The following is an 18,689-nucleotide window of genomic DNA, read 5'->3' as shown; positions in this document are numbered from 1 at the left end:
CTCTCTGTTTCTCTCCCTCTCGCCATCCCTCTCTCACATTCACTCTCTCTCGCTCTCTCTCACAAACACACGCACACATACACACACACAAACACACACACACGGTGTACCCTTTCCCATCTCTCTCTCTCTGTAAAATGTTCTAATCGTGTATTCATCTCTTTTTCTCCCCTTCCTCTTTCAGCCTCAGCCAATCCCTTTCTCTTTCAGCCTCAGCCAATCCCTTCCTCTTTCAGCCTCAGCCAATCCCTTCCTCTTTCAGCCTCAGCCAATCCCTTCCTCTTTCAGCGTCAGCCAATCCCTTCCTCTTTCAGCCTCAGCCAATCCCTTCCTCTTTCAGCGTCAGCCAATCCCTTCCTCTTTCAGCGTCAGCCAATCCCTTCCTCTTTCAGCCTCAGCCAATCCCTTCCTCTTTAAGCCTCAGCCAATCCCTTCCTCTTTCAGCCTCAGCCAATCCCTTCCTCTTTCAGCCTCAGCCAATCCCTTCCTCTTTCAGCCTCAGCCAATCCCTTCCTCTTTCAGCCTCAGCCAATCCCTTCCTCTTTCAGCGTCAGCCAATCCCTTCCTCTTTCAGCGTCAGCCAATCCCTTCCTCTTTCAGCCTCAGCCAATCCCTTCCTCTTTAAGCCTCAGCCAATCCCTTCCTCTTTCAGCCTCAGCCAATCCCTTCCTCTTTCAGTCTCAGCCAATCCCTTCCTCTTTCAGCCTCAGCCAATCCCTTCCTCTTTCAGCCTCAGCCAATCCCTTCCTCTTTCAGCCTCAGCCAATCCCTTCCTCTTTCAGCCTCAGCCAATCCCTTCGGATGTTGTTTATGTGGATTTTTGTTTCGGTCTCAGTGTGTACCATGGTTTCAGTGTGTACCATGGTCTCAGTGTGTACCATGGTTTCAGTGTGTACCATGGTCTCAGTGTGTACCATGGTTTCAGTGTGTACCATGGTCTAATTGTGTACCATGGTCTCAGTGTGTACCATGATTTCAGTGTGTACCATGGTCTCAGTGTGTACCATGGTTTCAGTGTGTACCATGGTTTTAGTGTGTACCTTGGTCTCAGTGTATACCATGGTTTCAGTGTGTACAATGTTTCAGTGTGTACCATGGTCTCAGTGTGTACCTTGGTCTCAGTGTATACCATGGTTTCAGTGTGTACAATGGTTTCAGTGTGTGAGATTTCTATATATTCCATGTACTGTAGGCTACCACAACACACAGTGCTACTGTATGGGCCTGGTTGGTCTGACAGGGGGCCCCTATATCGGAGAGATTAGCAATGCTAAAGGGACTTGTCTCTAGCTGGGATTGATCCGGCAACCCTGTACATCCATCAACTTCACTAACTGGAGTCCCAATAGAGATAATCCTTTTTGACATGGCTATATAGGCAGAGACATATCTGAGCCCACCACCAGTTATCCTTGTCAGTGTGTGTTAATCAGCGTTAGCCGTAGCGTGAGCTATCGTCACAGGCGGCGCAGGGCTGGCTGTATGCACAGTATTTCAGTTTTAGTGATGTTACTGTATATATGAGTTATGTATTAGTGATGTTACTGTATATATGAGTTATGTATTAGTGATGTTACTGTATATATGAGTTATATATGAGTTATGTATTTGTGATGTTACTGTATATATGAGTTATGTATTAGTGATGTTACTGTATATATGAGTTATATATGAGTTATGTATTTGTGATGTTACTGTATATATGAGTTATGTATTAGTAATGTTACTGTATAGATTAGTTATGTATTAGTAATGTTACTGTATAGATTAGTTATGTATTAGTGATGTTACTGAATAGATGAGTTATGTATTAGTAATGTTACTGTATATGTGAGTTATAGATGAGATATGTATTGTATGTATTAGTGATGTATTACTGAATAGATGAGTTATGTATTAGTAATGTTACTGTATATGTGAGTTATGTATTAGTAATGTTACTGTATATATGAGTTATGTATTAGTAATGTTACTGTATATATGACTTATATATGAGTAATGTTACTGTATATATGAGTTAGGTATTAGTGATGTTACTGTATAGATGAGTTATGTATTAGTAATGTTAGTGTATATATGAGTTATAGATGAGATATGTATTAGTGATGTTACTGTATATATGAGTTATGTATTAGTAATGTTAGTGTATATATGAGTTATAGATGAGTTATGTTTTAGTGATGTTACTGTAAATATGAGTTGTGTATAAGTGATGTTACTATATGCAGTGGGGCAAAGAAGTATTTAGTCAGCCACCAATTGTGCAAGTTCTCCCACTTAAAAAAATTAGAGGGGCCTGTAATTTTCATCATAGGTACACTTCAACTATGACAGACAAAATGAGAGAAAAAATCCAGAAAATCACATTGTAGAATTTTTAATTAATTTATTTGCAAATTATGGTGGAAAATAAGTATTTGGTCAATAACAAAAGTTAATCTCAATACTTTGTTATATACCCTTTGTTGGCAATGACAGAGGTCAAACGTTTTCTGTAAGTCTTCACAAGGTTTTCACACACTGTTGCTGGTATTTTGGCCCATTCCTACATGCAGATCTCCTCTAGAGCAGTGATGTTTTGGGGCTGTTGCTGGGCAACACTGACTTTCAACTCCCTCCAAAGATTTTCTATGGGGTTGAGATCTGGAGACTGGCTAGGCCACTCCAGGATCTTGAAATGCTTCTTACGAAGCCACTCCTTCGTTGCCCGGGTGGTGTGTTTGGGATCATTGTCATGCTGAAAGACCCAGCCACGTTTCATCTTCAATGCCCTTGCTGATGGAAGGAGGTTTTCACTCAAAATCTCACGATACATGGCCCCATTTATTCTTTCCTTTACACGGATCAGTCGTCCTGGTCCCTTTGCAGAAAAACAGCCCCAAAGCATAATGTTTCCACCCCATGTTTCACAGTAGGTATGGTGTTCTTTGGATGCAACTCAGCATTCTTTGTCCTCCAAAGTTGAGTTTTTACATCTGACCATATGACATTCTCCCAATCTTCTTCTGGATCATCCAAATGCTCTCTAGCAAACTTCAGACGGGCCTGGACATGTACTGGCTTAAGCAGGGGGACACATCTGGCACTGTAGGATTTGAGTCCCTGGCGGCGTAGTGTGTTACTGATGGTAGGCTTTGTTACATTGGTCCCAGCTCTCTGCAGGTCATTCACTAGGTCCCCCCGTGTGGTTCTAGGATTTTTGCTCACCGTTCTTGTGATCATTTTGACCCCACAGGGTGAGATCTATCGTGGAGCCCCAGACCAAGGGAGATTATCAGTGGTCTTGTATGTCTTCCATTTCCTGCTTGTTTGTAGGTGACCAAATACTTATTTTCCACCATCATTTGCAAATAAATTCATTACAAATCCTACAATGTGATTTTCTTGATTTTTTTTCTCATTTTGTCTGTCATAGTTGAAGTGTACCTATGATGAAAATTACAGGCCTCTCTCATCTTTTTAAGTGGGAGAACTTGCACAATTGGTGGCTGACTAAATACTTTTTTGCCCCACTGTATGGTATGTATGTATGTCTGTATGTATGTTTTTATGTATGTATTATGTCTTTATGTTTGTATGTGTGTATGTATGTATGTATGTATGTTTTTATGTATGTATTATGTCTTTATGTTTGTATGTGTGTATGTATGTATGTATGTTTGTATGTATGTATGTATGTATGTTTTTATGTATGTATTATGTCTTTATGTTTGTATGTGTGTATGTATGTATGTATGTTTTTATGTATGTATGTATGTATGTATGTTTTTATGTATGTATTATGTCTTTATGTTTTTATGTGTGTATGTATGTATGTATGTTTTTATGTATGTATTATGTCTTTATGTTTGTATGTGTGTATGTATGTTAATATAAAGAGCAACAAGTGGGTGGTAATGCATGCCTGTCTGTCTTGGTACTCAACATCAATGATGATAATGTGACAGCCTACAAAACACAAACACGCACTTTCTCTCTTACATACGCACACATACAATGGTTGATGTTGTGGTTTTCCCATGCATCCCAACAGGTTCAGTAGAAACAATGTGACAGAGTTCAAACACGCACACTTTCACTCACAAAGTACAACAAATTGGTCAGTGGTGATTGGTGGTCATGCCCCATCCAACTTAATACTCAATATCATAGATGACAGTTTGTCAGCCTATGAACACACACACACACACACACACACACACACACACACACACACACACACACACACACACACACACTTCCCCCAACACAACAAAAGTAGATGGTCATGTTTTCCCATTCGGTCCAGTGGAGACAGCATCTGGAAAGTCAATAGCCACTATAGTGTGGGTACTGGGAGCGGAGAGGCTTTGGTTGTCATCGGTGTTGTTATTTTCTGTTGCTTTACAGAGTGATACTACTGGTTAACAACTGTCTGGGATTACACCTTACATGGCCCCTCCATTAGGTTACTGTTAGGCAGAGCTGACATGATTAGGTCAGCTATGTTGTGGAATCCTTGCTTTCACCTATCTGAGATGATGACTTCAAGGAAGGGAAGAAGGAACTATTTCCTCTGGGCCACCTGTGGGTCATGGCTAGTAAGGATCCAGCTATTTCAAATGTTGTTGTTTTTTTGTTGCATTTTAGCTAACCTTAACCCTGACCCTTTTCTTAACCTTAACCTAATTCTCCTAACCTGCAATGTAAGTTCTCCTAACCTGCCCTCCTAACCTGCCCATCCCTTCTAGCCATGAGGGGCACTATGTTAGTGTGTATGGCATGGGGCCTAGACCTGTGTTTGGCCTAGACCCGTGTTTACATTCACACACGTATCTCAGGTTAGGATAGGGACTTCCATAGAGAATAGATAGGTGTTGTATTCTTGAGGGTCCTTGTTCCAATGGATTCCCTGGCATACTATTGTAGGAACATCTCTAATTGCACTGTGTTCCCCACCACATTTGACCAGAAGCATCCGGTCATCAGGTATACGCAGCCTATAGTTGTGTTAGATGGATGGCCTACCGATAGGCCTACCTCGCATAGTCATCAAAGACTATGAGCTATGAGTGAAGATGACGGCCTACATCAGAACTTGTAGGCAATAATTAGCCTATTCTCTATGTGCTTGATTAGTGTTTCTGAAATGGTGGGTTGGGAGGACGTGCTGCTGGTCTCTGTTGAAGCCCGTAGGCCCTGGTTAGAAAAACTGATTTGTTTATCATGTGGGTCACAGCTTGGAGAACCACCGTAAACCATCGGCCTTCTTTTCTCCCCTCTGTACCCTCTTCAACCAGTGGGAGTAAGCCACAGTTGTAGGGGCTCAGTGTGTTTAATGTGACTATGAGAATGTGGTTCAACATCTTTGTGACGTCCAACAATGCTGTGGATGTAATCCACAGCCAGACCAACTGTCACGAAGTCCTGTTAACTGTCATGTGTTAACTGTCATGTGTTAACTGTCATGTGTTAAGTGCTTGTACTCTGTGATAATGGATGGATCTTGGGAAATGAGTTCCATAGGACCACGTTTGACATGTTCTTTCACCATTTATTAGTTCACCAAATACAGTGAAAATGGCATCTTAATATACAATGACTCATTCTTAGAATGTCATGACACTTTTGTTGCTTTTTTGCTTCATAAAACGATGTTTCATTATTGAAAGTATTAAGGTTTCATGCACAACAAACCATATTCAGTTTCCTCCAAAGAATGGTACAAGATAAACGAAATAAAAAACATAACTGTAATGTCCAAAATTGGTCAAATAACGTGTTATTTGAGGATACTCGTAAACAGTGCAATATACTCTAAAATCGCAATTTTCTAACAAATGCATCAACGAAGCTTAAGTCACAGTATACGATTTCTCAATAATAGTTTAACATTGATGTGTACAAAACCCCAAACACATTCAGTTAGTCTTTAAAAAAACGTCAGTCCCTTTGATATAGAATGAGAAAAGTCAACACCCAAATCTCTTAGATTCTCCATTATATAGGCTATTCTCAATCTGCATATCCTCTCTTTAATACAAACATTTGTGTTGATGAACTGTAAGACGATAGACTAGCTTATAATTTTTAAATAACAATTATTTAGATATAAAAATACAAATATGACTTTTGAAATATGAATGTAAGCGTGCCAGGGTAGGAGTGGTTGGCACCTGTGGTGGCACCGGAGGGAAAGATCATGCAAATAGATAGATAAAATATTTGACTTTTAATTATAGAACACGAAAAACACGAATAATTGCAACATCAAAATAAATAAATTAAAAAATATATATTTTCCCATTAATTTCATGATTATTGTTTCAAACATTTATAATTTGCCCATCTCTTCTGGCCTCCTTCGATATTTCTAGTCTGTAAAAGTGAAACAGAGAGGTGTCGGTAGGCTAAAGTTACATGAAGGCGCCGACCTGCATCTTTAACCGTGGGGGGTAATGTAAGCCCATGTATCAATTTCATTCAATTGAACCTGGGGACTATGCATTAGGCCTACTAGCTTATTCTTTACAGGTGAAGCCAAAGTGAATATAGGCCTACGAAATAAAATATTAACATTGCACCATCCTCTGTATATATATTTCTGTTACACAATGGATGTATTCTAGTTTCTGGATATCAGTGTTTGGTTGGTCTGTATTAAAAAGCTTTAGCAGCAATCGGATAGGAATGCATTCTACGTTCGACCAATGCTGAAATGTACAGCTCCCTTGAATGCAATGTCGCCGATTGTTATCAACAATGCAAAGCCTGCAAGGGTAATAATGGTCTTCGAGCATAGGCAGTCTACTGGGTACAACTATAGAAACAGAGCTTTAAATTAAATTCTGCCACCAGTTCTAGTTTGTTGTTGCTTACGGCGCTTTTGGAAGATGGTCGTGAAGTTATGGCAAGTTCATCCATCAGAGAAGTCAGCTGAGGTTGAGACACGGAGCCAGGATCCGCCATCTCAACATCACGCTGCGCAGCAGAAGTTAAAATCGGGTTTCAAATTGTCAGCAACCACAAGATAAATCTCGGTCTTTTCCGGACTCTTCCTCAAACTCTTCCTCTGCTTCCTCGTCCAATCTTCACATCTTTCCACCCCTTTCCTTCCCCTTGTCTTCGCTTCGTGCCATCGTTTCTCCTACAATCCTCGAACATGCACAGCCGACAAGTGCTTCAAATCGGTGATCAAAATAAAAAGTCTGCAAGGCATTGTTCATCTTTAAACGCCTGGTGACGACTTGTCTGCCATCCCCTTTAGAACGTCGTCTATTCTGTCGTCTTCGATGACCACTGCGAAGGGGAGATGCAATCATGTTAATATTTTAGTTTTTTATGTTTTATTTGATTTGATGTATGTATTACATATGTTTAACCTTTATTTTATCAGGGACTCATCACGTGTCATGTTATAGGCTAATGGCATAACTGTTTCATAAATATGTTTTACAGCCAACAAATCGAGTAGGCTAATTGCAAAGGTTTTGGGGACTGGTGCAACACAAAGGGAAATGTCGTCGTGCCAAACCCCTGACTTTGGTGCTTGAAACAATGCTTTGTCCATAATGGCGCAAATCCAAGCGCGCGCACTAGACGCTGTCAGCACTTGCAATTTCCACTACATGCAATAGGGAAAAGTGCCCTTTAAAATGACAGAGAGCGTAACTAATGTAGACATTTAGCCTAGTACATTTTGATATCACATTGGTAGTCCATTATTCTCATTCGTCACTATCAACGGGGCGCATTGTGGTCAGCTACTGTCCTTTGTTATATCAACAAATAAACGTTTGCCTCATAATTTAGAGGTCAAATGCATATCTGTTGCATGTCTGTGTTGTATAACAAGTAGGCTAGGTTAGAGTTAAAGATCACCCAAACATGCCTGGGTGGCCAAGCCTTTGTTTTTGATCACCAAAACAAAACCTCTATTCAACAATCCATTCCAATAACCAGATCTTACCTCTCTTGGCTCTGCCGATCTGTCCCAGCTTTGGGGGTCTTTTCGCTTGCGACGCACCGAAGAACGAATTGGTGTCCTGTAGTCCGCAGCTAAAGGACACCTGACTGGCCTCGCTGTCTCCATAGCCGCTCATTTTCCCCTCGCTGTACGGCAGTACCTCGGACATTATTGCACGGCTGAGACTGACGGATCAACAGCGCAACAAAAAAAACGGTTTAAAGTTGGCGGCTATAATTGACGTAGCCCAGAAATCCTTGGCTTGGTAATTAGACTTGTCGAGCTTTCCAGTGAAAATCCGTTTGGAAAATCACTAATTGACTTCTTTGTGCTTAGCCAGCCTGTGAAGGTTGAAGGTTCCGAGTCCGGGTTGAGGCGGGGTGTTTGCAGGCTGTTGTGTCGCTGTTCGAGAGGAGAGCAGAGGAAGAGCGGTCTGTACGCCTGTGTTGCTCGATGAAGTCTGATGAAGAAAGTGGGAGATCCCGGGATCATAAAGGAAACCCAGGCGGAACGGTGAAGTCATCCATCCGGGTGTGTGTGTGTCTCTCTCTCTCTCTCTCTCTCTGTGTGTGTCTCTCTCTCTCTCTCTCTGTGTGTGTGTGTGTGTGTGTGTGTGTCTGTCTGTGTGTGCGTGTGTGTGTGTGTGTGTGTGTGCTGGGGGACTCCGAATGCTAGAGGAGTAAGGGTGACATCAACAGGCGAGATATATAGCAATGTGCAGTGAAGGGAGCAGAAAGTCATGTTCACAGAGACACAGCTACTGGAGCAACGGGGAAATAAACATTTTATTTGGTGCATAATATTTTCAATAGTGAACACATTTGTAGACTTAAAAACGTATTCAAATGTGTTGATATTTATGCATATGCCATAGGTTAGTTACATTTATTCAGAGAATTATAATAGTTTACTCGCGCAATTGCACACAATGGCTAGGCTACAGTTATTGGAATATCCGTGTGTTTTGTATCTATATGCTTGACATTGTTATGTTTCTCTCGTATGTAGTATATTTCCTTCGTTGCTTTATATTGGCTCTGGGGACACGAGATTCTCACAGGAAATCATTACCTGCTCCTTTGTGCGTCTGTCTGCGCACAGAAGTCGGAAGTGCCTATAAAATGAGTCTTTTCCCCTATACATCGTAGCTTCAGCGGCAGCGGGTAAACGAGGTTTACAAATTTCACCAATGCACTTTTGCGCACATTCTCCATTGATGGTTTACAAGTTACGCCTGTCAACCATCGAGATGATCTGGACCATGATAATGTTGATGTGCCTCAGACCCATACTGGTGTGGTCCAGATGTCCAGCACAGCCGCTGTAATGCTCTCTGTGTTTGTACTTGGCATCCTCCTCATCCTTGAGATACTTGGTTTCAACTGTTTACAGAACATGGGACTGCAGAGTCAACTGAAGATGTCTGAAGATCTCATCCATAATGTTTCTGTAGAATTGGACAACTATGGACAGGCGCTTCCCAAGTCCACCCAGACTGAACCACCAGTATCCACCACGCCTCCCAAACCCACCCAGACTGAACCACCAGTATCCACCACGCCTACCAAACCCACCCAGACTGAACCACCAGTATCCACCACGCCTACCAAACCCACCCAGACTGAACCACCAGTATCCACCACGCCTACCAAACCCACCCAGACTGAACCACCAGTATCCACCACGCCTACCAAGCCCACCCAGACTGAACCCAGTATCCACCACGCCTACCAAGCCCACCCAGACTGAACCCAGTATCCACCACGCCTCCCAAACCCACCCAGACTGAACCACCACCATGGGAGTCTCCATGCCAAGTGTAGAGCCACGGTGCCGCCATGAAGCTACATGAATGCCCAGAGTATTGCCCCAAAATGTGTGGAAGTGCATAATTGAGACAAAACGTTTGTTTTACGGGACAGTATCTTTAGAAAAGGTTTTACGGGACAGTATCTTTAGGAAAGGTTTTACGGGACAGTATCTTTAGAAAAGGTTTTACGGGACAGTATCTTTAGAAAAGGTTTTACGGGACAGTATCTTTAGGAAAGGTTGATAAAAAAGGTGATAAAAAATGGCGGCGCTCTTTATTTTCTGCTTCTTGTTGATGAAACAGTTGATTGCATAATGAGTCATTTTTAGGTGCCAGTTAACATGTATTGTAATGCTAATGGCCTGTTTAGAGCTGTGACAAAGTCATTAAAATATAAAGGGGGAACATGACATCTGTATAATTCCTGAGTTGAATAAAAACCTATGTTTAAACCCTTTCTCTTGCTTGGAGTTTTCACAAATTTGCAGAAATCGTGTGACATAAAACACTACCTTTCCCCTTACCTCTTTAATTAAATGTATGTTATTTGCCGTTAAATATCGTATTTTAGCCTAGTCATTTTACAATTGAATTAGACGTTGAACTTTTCACCCTGTAACCTATGAATCCTATCATCCTCATCACTCATTAACCTAGCTCACACTAAGTTTACATGTGTTTTTTGTCAGTGAGTCACAAAATGTGTGTGTATCTCTCTGTGTGCCTGTGTGTGTGTGTGTGTGTGTGTGTGTGTGCTGGGGGACTCCGACTGCTAGAGGAGTAAGGGTGACATCAACAGGCGAGATATATAGCAATGTGCAGTGAAGGGAGCAGAAAGTCATGTTCACAGAGACACAGCTTGTAATGCGTCTGTGTAGCTGGTGAGATGAGTCAGGCGCAGGACAGCAGATATGAGTAATGATAGCAATTTTACTCAATAATATAACAATACACGTCATATAAATACAAGGCCACAAATACGGACCGCAATACAATTAACAGTTACTCACAAACAAACATGGGGGAACAGAGGGTTAAATAATGAACAAGTAATTGGGGAATTGAAACCAGGTGTGTATGACTTGAAAATAAAGGAGAGCTCCACACTCAAGGAGCTCAGATGCAAAAATGTAATATCCAACATTTCGACAGACAAGCTGTCTTCATCAGGGTATAATCACAAACACTGTGGGGTGACTCATTTAGTGTTAAAAGACACACAGGTGTCTGTAATCATGGCCAAGTGTGGCCTAATATCATTGGTTAATTCTCAAATATAAAAATGGCATACAAAGAACAGCATACAGACAACAAATGGATAGCATACGATCATAGATTCATTTTAGACTACACAAGCTTACAAACAATTACAATGGCAAAGTCACAATAATCACAAGAATGGCTTCAGATCAAAGTCTACGTTGAGAACGTAGGGAACAAGGGTCTTTAAGTTAAAGATCCAGGCAGCCTCACGTTTTAACAATAAATTGTCGAGGTCACCCCCTCTCCTAGGGAGGGTGACATGTTCGATGCCAATATAACGTAGAGATGAAATCCAGTGGCCTGCCTCCAAGAAGTGGGCCGTAACTGGGTAAGTCTGGCACTGCAGGATTTGAGTCCCTGGCGGCGTAGTGTGTTACTGATGGTAGGCTTTGTTACTTTGGTCCCAGCTCTCTGCAGGTCATTCACTAGGTCCCCCCGTGTGGTTCTGGGATTTTTACTCACCGTTCTTGTGATCATTTTGACCCCACGGGGTGAGATCTTGCGTGGAGCCCCAGATCGAGGGAGATTATCAGTGGTCTTGTATGTCTTCCATTTCCTAATAATTGCTCCCACAGTTGATTTCTTCAAACCAAGCTGCTTACCTATTGCAGATTCAGTCTTCCCAGCCTGGTGCAGGTCTACAATTTTGTTTCTGGTGTCCTTTGACAGCTCTTTGGTCTTGGTCATAGTGGAGTTTGGAGTGTGACTGTTTGAGGTTGTGGACAGGTGTCTTTTATACTGATAACAAGTTCATACAGGTGCCATTAATACAGGTAACGAGTGGAGGACAGAGTAGCCTCTTAAAGAAGAAGTCTGTGAGAGCCAGAAATGTTGCTTGTTTGTAGGTGACCAAATACTTATTTTCCTCCATAATTGTTTTTCTCATTTTGTCTGTGTAACTATGATGAAAATTACAGGCCTCTCTCATCTTTTTAAGTGGGAGAACTTGCACAATTGGTGGCTGACTAAACACTTTTTTGCCCCACTGTATATGGTCGGTCAATAAGCTGTCCTACAAAGTACATATGGATAATCTTGTGAAGTTTAAACTGAAATTGGGTTTTGATTTTTGTAACAAGGCTGGCTTTCCATTTGAGGCTAGAAAGAAGTTGGTTTAAGTCACTTTTCTTTCTGTAGTTGATTATGGTGACTTATTGTACATGCATGCAGCATCTTCTGTGTTAGAGAGAATGGACTCAGTTTATCATGTCTTTGTGCTTTGTTATTAATGTCATGTCGCTCACCCACCATTGCACCTTGTATCAACTGGTGGGCTGGACCACGCTTTACCTGCGCAGACCGCTAAATTTGTTATGCGTTCATGTACAAAGGTCTTCTGGGTAAACTTCCCCACTACCTCTGTAGCCTGTTCTCCTTCACCACTAGCAGTTACCAGACACAGTCTACTAGGTGGTTGACACTTAAAGTCCCCAGGGATGCTACAGAGTTAGGCAAGACTGCCTTCCCCTATTGTGCACCAGAGTCATGGAATAGTCTAAAAAGTATTGCTCATCCAGATGTACTAGTGCCCCTCAGGGAGTTTCAAACTCTATGCAAAACTCTGTTCAGGAGGAGTGGGAAAGTAGTCCTGTAGTCTGTGTTGTTGTGCTGATTGTATTGTTTAAAATGCTGCACTGTATTGCCTACTACTGCCTTCTTGGCCAGGGACCGGTTTCCAAAAAGCATCTTAGGCTAAATTCATTATGAGAACCTACGTAGGAGCATCTGTCACGCTGGTATTAAGGATTTTTGAGACAGGCGCAGGAATACAAAACAGGGGTTTTTAATACACCCAAAACAAACACGAACACAAAAACACTGAGCTGTACCCAAACAAAAGAGCGAGGGTAAACCTCGTTGAACGCCACGATACCCATAATACACAATATATATAAAGCATCCTGCATAACAGTTGCACCAATGCATAGGTACTCACACCACCACCAGACATGGGAACAATAACCGACAGGGGGAACAGAGGACACATATATAACATACTAATCAGGGGAAATAGGAGGGGGGGGGGGGATCCGTGACAGCATCGTTAAATCTCTGAATTGTTTCCCAAAACCATTGTTACTAAGGTTGCACTTGAAAACCCTCGTTATTTACAAACTGGCTCCGACCACTTGTAGAACAGCTAAGTGTGTAGTTAGATCATTTTTTGTCCTTCCGCTATAAATAGATTCAGTATGTTTATCTGTCTCTGTGACTGCCGATAACTTCAGAACGAAGACTATAGTATAGCTAACAAATACAAAATGACGAAGGAAAAAAATATGCTTAAAAAGATCAATACAGTCTAGGCTACATCTGGCCTATACACTCAGTGGCCAGTTTATTAGGTACACACACATCTAGTACTGGGTCGGTCCCCCCTTTGCTTCTAGAACAGCCTGAATTATTTTGGCATGGAAACATTGCTCAATTGGTATCACGGGACCTAACGTGTTTCAGGAAAACATTCCCCATACCATTACACCACCGCCCCCAGCCTGTACCGTTGGCACCAGGCAGGATGTGGTCATGGGCTCATGCTGCTTATGCCAAACCGCAACAGGAACCGGGTTTTGTCAGACTAGGGCGATGCTTTTCCACTCCTCAATTGTCCATTGTTGGTGATCGCGTGCCCAATGGAGCAGCTTCTTCTTGTTTTTAGCTGAGAGGAGTGGAACACGGTGTGGTCATCTGCTGCACTAGCCCATCTATGACAAAGACTGCTGAGTTGTGCAATCCGAGTTGCCGTTCTGCACAGGTTGTACTGCAAAGTTATTTGCCAGTTTGTGTCCCGTCTGTTAGCTTGGATGATTCTTACCATTTTCTTTTAACCTCATATCAACCAGCTGTTTTCGCCCACAGGGCTGCTGCTGACTGGATGTTTTTTGTTTGTCACACCATTCTCGGTAAACCCTAGACACTGTCGTGCGTGAAAAGCTCAGGATGCCGGCCCTTTCTGAGATACTGGAACCAGCGCGCCTGGCACCGACGATTATACCACACTCCAAGTCACTTAGGTTACTCATTTTGCCCATTATAATGTTCAATCAAACAGTAACTGAATGCCTTGATGCCTGTCCACCTGTTATATATAGCAAGCCACAGCCACATGACTCACTGTCTGTAGGAGAGAACCATTGTCGTGAATGGGGTGCTGTACCTAATAACGGGTCATGGCTAAAAGGGATCCAACTTTTGTCAAATTAATGTCAGATTTTACTTTATGTAGCAGGTTAGGATGATTATCTCAACAGGTTAGGATAATTAGGTTAAGGTTAGGAAAAGGGTTAGGGTTAGGGATATCAAAAATAAAAATATACCTTTTACATTAATTTTACAAAAGCTGAGTCCATTCTAGCCACGACCCTAATAAACTGGAAACTAAGTATATCTTTCAATCATATTGAAATTAATTTTATGTTCATACAATTGAGTTCCATTTGCTAATTGTAGGCTACTGTACAATTTTTTTTGCCTCAATATATTTCATGATGTGTAACAACATGTGCGCAATGATGTGCCAAATCCACAATTTAGTGCATTTTTAAATTATAAGCATTAGAAGAAGCTGTCTCAATATTTGCAGCCATAAAGGTAATAACATTGCCTATGGCTCGCTCAGTGAAAGTTCTCCCTATGTGGTGTTTTGGGAAACGCATGTGGGTTGAAGGCAAGTATCTCAAGGATGAGGAGGATGCCAAGTACAGACACAGAGAGCATTACCATAGCGGCTGTCCTGGACATCTGAACCACACCAGTATGGGTCTGAGGCACATCAACATTATCGTAGTCTAGATCATCTCTCGATGGTTGTCAGGTGTAGCTAGTCTCTGCTGTGTTTGCCCAGTTAACCATGCGCTCCAAGACACCTTTTCGGCAACATTTAGGAGCTTTTTCAGACTCATTGTGGTTGACTGGCAGCCATGGCCATCAAACAATATTCAAAAAATACATTCCATTCCATGCATGAGCCAAATCAGTTAGCATCATTTGAATGAACATTCTACATTACCATGGCAATCCAGCGTCAGTTGATCGAAACATTCCAAATGACCATGAAAATATCAAAACGAACAGGTCAGCGAATGTGCGCGGGCGCTGCCCATGGTTCTGAAGTTGGACCTCTGTTGTTGTGAGTTGAGAGGAAGTCTCCCTCCCTCGCCTAACCCGAGCGCTGCTTTCAATTAATAGAGGTACTCCCTGTATTCTAAAATAACATGTCAGAATTACATTTGTTAATGATCTCTGAAGCCTACAGTGTGACTAACCTGTAAACAAACTATCAATGGAGAATGTGCGCAAACGTGCATTAATGAAATGTATAAACTGCACAAAGGAGCAGATAAGGATTTCCTGTGAGATCCTCGTGTTCCCAGAGCTAATGCCAAGAAAGAGCAATCAAAGAGCCTGGTTACAGGAAGGAAATATACTGCACAAGAGGAGATAAGCATTATAGTTTAAAAAAAGAGGCTAAGTCAATAACTGTAGCCTAGCCATTATGCGCAATTGCGCGAGTACGCTATCATAATTCTCAGATTAAATATAATGAACCTATGGCATATGAGTAAATATCATCACATTTGAATACGTTTATAAGTCTACAAATGTGTTCACTATTGAACATTTTATGCACCAAATAAAATGTTTATTTCCCCGTTGCTCCAGTAGCTGTGTCACGACTTCCGCCGAAGCCGGCCCCTCTCCTTGTTCGGGCGGCGTTCGGCGGTCGACGTCACCGGCCTTCTAGCCATCGCCGATCCACTTTTCATTTTCCATTTGTTTTGTCTTTGTCTTACACACCTTGTTTCAATTCCCCAGTTACTTGTTCCCCCATGTTTGTTTGTGAGTAATTGTTTATTGTATTGCGGTCCGTGGCCTTGTAATTATAGGACGTGTATTGTTATATTATTGAGTAAAATTGCTTTCATTACTCATATCTGCTGTCCTGCGCCTGATTCATCTCAGCAGCTACACACAGACGCATTACAGAATTACTCATCTGAAATGGAGTCAGCAGGAGCAGACGGCCCCCCTTTCTCGGTCGAAGAGCGCGTCCAGCAGCATCTGACCTTGTTACAATGTCTGGGCACCGCCATGGATCGTGTGCTGCAGACGATGGATAGATGGGAGATAGAAGGAGGTCTTCCAACGCCTCCATAAGCCCCACTACAGCAGGCTCCATGGTCCACCCCTCCTTCACCCGGTCCCAGCGGGATTCGGCTCATGCTCCTGAGGGAGTATGATGGGACGGCTGCCGGATGCCAGGGGTTCCTACTCCAGCTGGAACTCTACCTGGAGACCGTCCACCCGGCTCCTTCGGGACGTGAGAGCGTGTCCGCCCTCGTCTCTTGCCTCTCAGGAAAAGCCCTGGAGTGGGCCAATGCCGTATGGAGTGAGGGAGACGCGGCGCTGGACCATTATGCAGAGTTGAACGTCTGTTCCACCTGAGGCAGGGGATGAGGAGCGCGCAGGATTTCGCTTAGGGCTTCCGGAACCTGGCCGCCAGCGCGGGATGGAACGACAGGGCCCTGATCGATCACTACCGGTGCAGTCTGCGTGAGGACGACCGTCGGGAGTTGGCCTGCCGAGACACCACCCTCACGTTGGACCAGCTGGTGGACCTGTCCACCGACTGGACAACCTGCTGGCCACCCGTGGACTTCCGGATCGGGGCCCGTCAGTTCCATCCCCCAGCACCTCCGATCCGACACCCATGGAGCTGGGAGGTGCTGCGCTTAGGGCGACCGGAGGAGGGGTCATTCCCTCCACCATCTGTGGACGCAGAGGGCACACTGCTGGCCGGTGCTGGGGGGGTTCCTCAGGGAGTCGAAGGCAGCAGGCAGGGCACTATCGTGTCACCCCAGGTGAGTCGGCACCAGGCTCACCCAGAGCCCCCTGTTGCTCACATGTATGTGATTATTACATTTCCTGAGTTTTCCCCGCATTCCCAGCATAAGGCGCTAGTAGATTCAGGCGCAGCTGGGAATTTTATTGACCGTTCATTTGCCCATAGTTTAGGGATCCCCATTGTGGATATGCCCTTCCTGTGCACGCCCTAGATAGTTGACCATTAGGGTCAGGGCTGATTAGGGAGGCCACCGCTCCACTAGACAGGGTTACGCAGGAGGGTCACAAGGAGAGAATCAGTCTCTTCCTTATTGATTCTCCTGCGTTTCCCGTGGTGCTGGGCCTACCCTGGTTGGCCTGTCATGACCCCACTATTTCGTGACAACAGAGGTCTCAAGGGGTGGTGACGAGAGTGCTCAGGGAGGTGTGTAGGGGTTTCCATCGGGGAGACTACGGTGGAAAGTCCAGACCAGTTCTTCACCGTGCGCATCCCCTCCGAATATGCCGATTTGGCTCTCGCCTTCTATTAGAAGAGGGCAACTAAATTACCACCCCATTGACGGGGGGATTGTGCAATAAATCTCATGGTAGACGCAGCACTTCACAGGAGTCACATGTATCCCATGTCACAGGAGGAGATGGCGGCAATGGTAACGTATGTCTCTGAATCCCTGGGGCAGGGATACATTCGGCCCTCCACTTCACCTGCCTCCTCAAGTTTCTTTTTTGTGAAGAAGAAGGATGGGGGTCTGCGCCCATGTATTGATTATCGAGGTATAAATCAGATCACTGTGAGGTACAGCTACCCGCTGCCTCTCATCGCCAGTGCGATCGAGTCAATGCACGGGGTGCGCTTCTTCACGGGAGGGGGACGAGTGGAAGACGGCATTTAGTACCACCTCAGGGCACTATGAGTACCTCGTCATGCCGTACGGGTTGAGGAATGCTCTATCAGTCTTCCGGAGGTTTACAGTGCCTTGCGAAAGTATTCGGTCCCCTTGAACTTTGCAACCTTTTGCCACATTTCAGGCTTCAAACATAAAGATATAAAACTGTATTTTTTTGTGAAGAATGAACAACAAGTGGGACACAATCATGAAGTGGAACGACATTTATTGGATATTTAAAACTTTTTTAACAAATCAAAAACTGAAAAATTGGGCGTGCAAAATTATTCAGCCCCCTTAAGTTAATACTTTGTAGCGCCACCTTTTGCTGCGATTACAGCTGTAAGCCGCTTGGGGTATGTCTCTATCAGTTTTGCACATCGAGAGACTGACATTTTTTCACATTCCTCCTTGCAAAACAGCTCGAGCTCAGTGAGGTTGGATGGAGAGCATTTGTGAACAGCAGTTTTCAGTTCTTTCCACAGATTCTCGATTGGATTCAGGTCTGGACTTTGACTTGGCCATTCTAACACCTGGATATGTTTATTTTTGAAACATTCCATTGTAGATTTTGCTTTATGTTTTGGATCATTGTCTTGTTGGAAGACAAATCTCCGTCCCAGTCTCAGGTCTTTTGCAGACTCAATCAGGTTTTCTTCCAGAATGGTCCTGTATTTGGCTCCATCCATCTTCCCATCAATTTTAACCATCTTCCCTGTCCCTGCTGAAGAAAAGCAGGCCCAAACCATGATGCTGCCACTACCATGTTTGACAGTGGGGATGGTGTGTTCAGCTGTGTTGCTTTTACGCCAAACATAACGTTTTGCATTGTTGCCAAAAAGTTCAATTTTGGTTTCATCTGACCAGAGCACCTTCTTCCACATGTTTGGTGTGTCTCCCAGGTGGCTTGTGGCAAACTTTAAACAACACTTTTTATGGA

General features: G+C 43.4%; 1 protein-coding gene across 1 annotated transcript; it reads right to left on the bottom strand.

Annotated features, from left to right (window-relative positions):
• Window positions 1-5,512: 5,512 nt before the first annotated feature.
• On the bottom strand, window positions 5,513-8,590 carry LOC139387450 (calcium/calmodulin-dependent protein kinase II inhibitor 2-like). Its single transcript, XM_071133632.1, has 2 exons — window positions 7,949-8,590; window positions 5,513-7,278 (listed from the first exon to the last, which is right to left on the bottom strand). Exons 1-2 carry the CDS (start codon window positions 8,112-8,114, stop codon window positions 7,208-7,210), a joined length of 237 nt encoding a protein of 78 aa, XP_070989733.1. The 5' UTR covers window positions 8,115-8,590; the 3' UTR covers window positions 5,513-7,207.
• Window positions 8,591-18,689: the final 10,099 nt, after the last annotated feature.

This window comes from Oncorhynchus clarkii, chromosome 28 (assembly GCF_045791955.1).
Source record: "Oncorhynchus clarkii lewisi isolate Uvic-CL-2024 chromosome 28, UVic_Ocla_1.0, whole genome shotgun sequence".
Classification (NCBI taxonomy): Eukaryota; Metazoa; Chordata; class Actinopteri; order Salmoniformes; family Salmonidae; genus Oncorhynchus; species Oncorhynchus clarkii.
Note: the sequence above shows the minus strand (reverse complement) of the source record. Positions and strands in the feature narration are given on the sequence as shown.

Bases quoted from the DNA above. Each gene is read 5' to 3' on its own strand.
- LOC139387450 (XM_071133632.1), bottom strand. From the start codon at position 8,114: ATGTCCGAGGTACTGCCGTACAGCGAGGGGAAAATGAGCGGCTATGGA. The intron at 7,279-7,948 runs GTAAGATCTGGT...TCCCCTTCGCAG, and splicing joins GATCGGCAGAGCCAAGAGAG to TGGTCATCGAAGACGACAGA.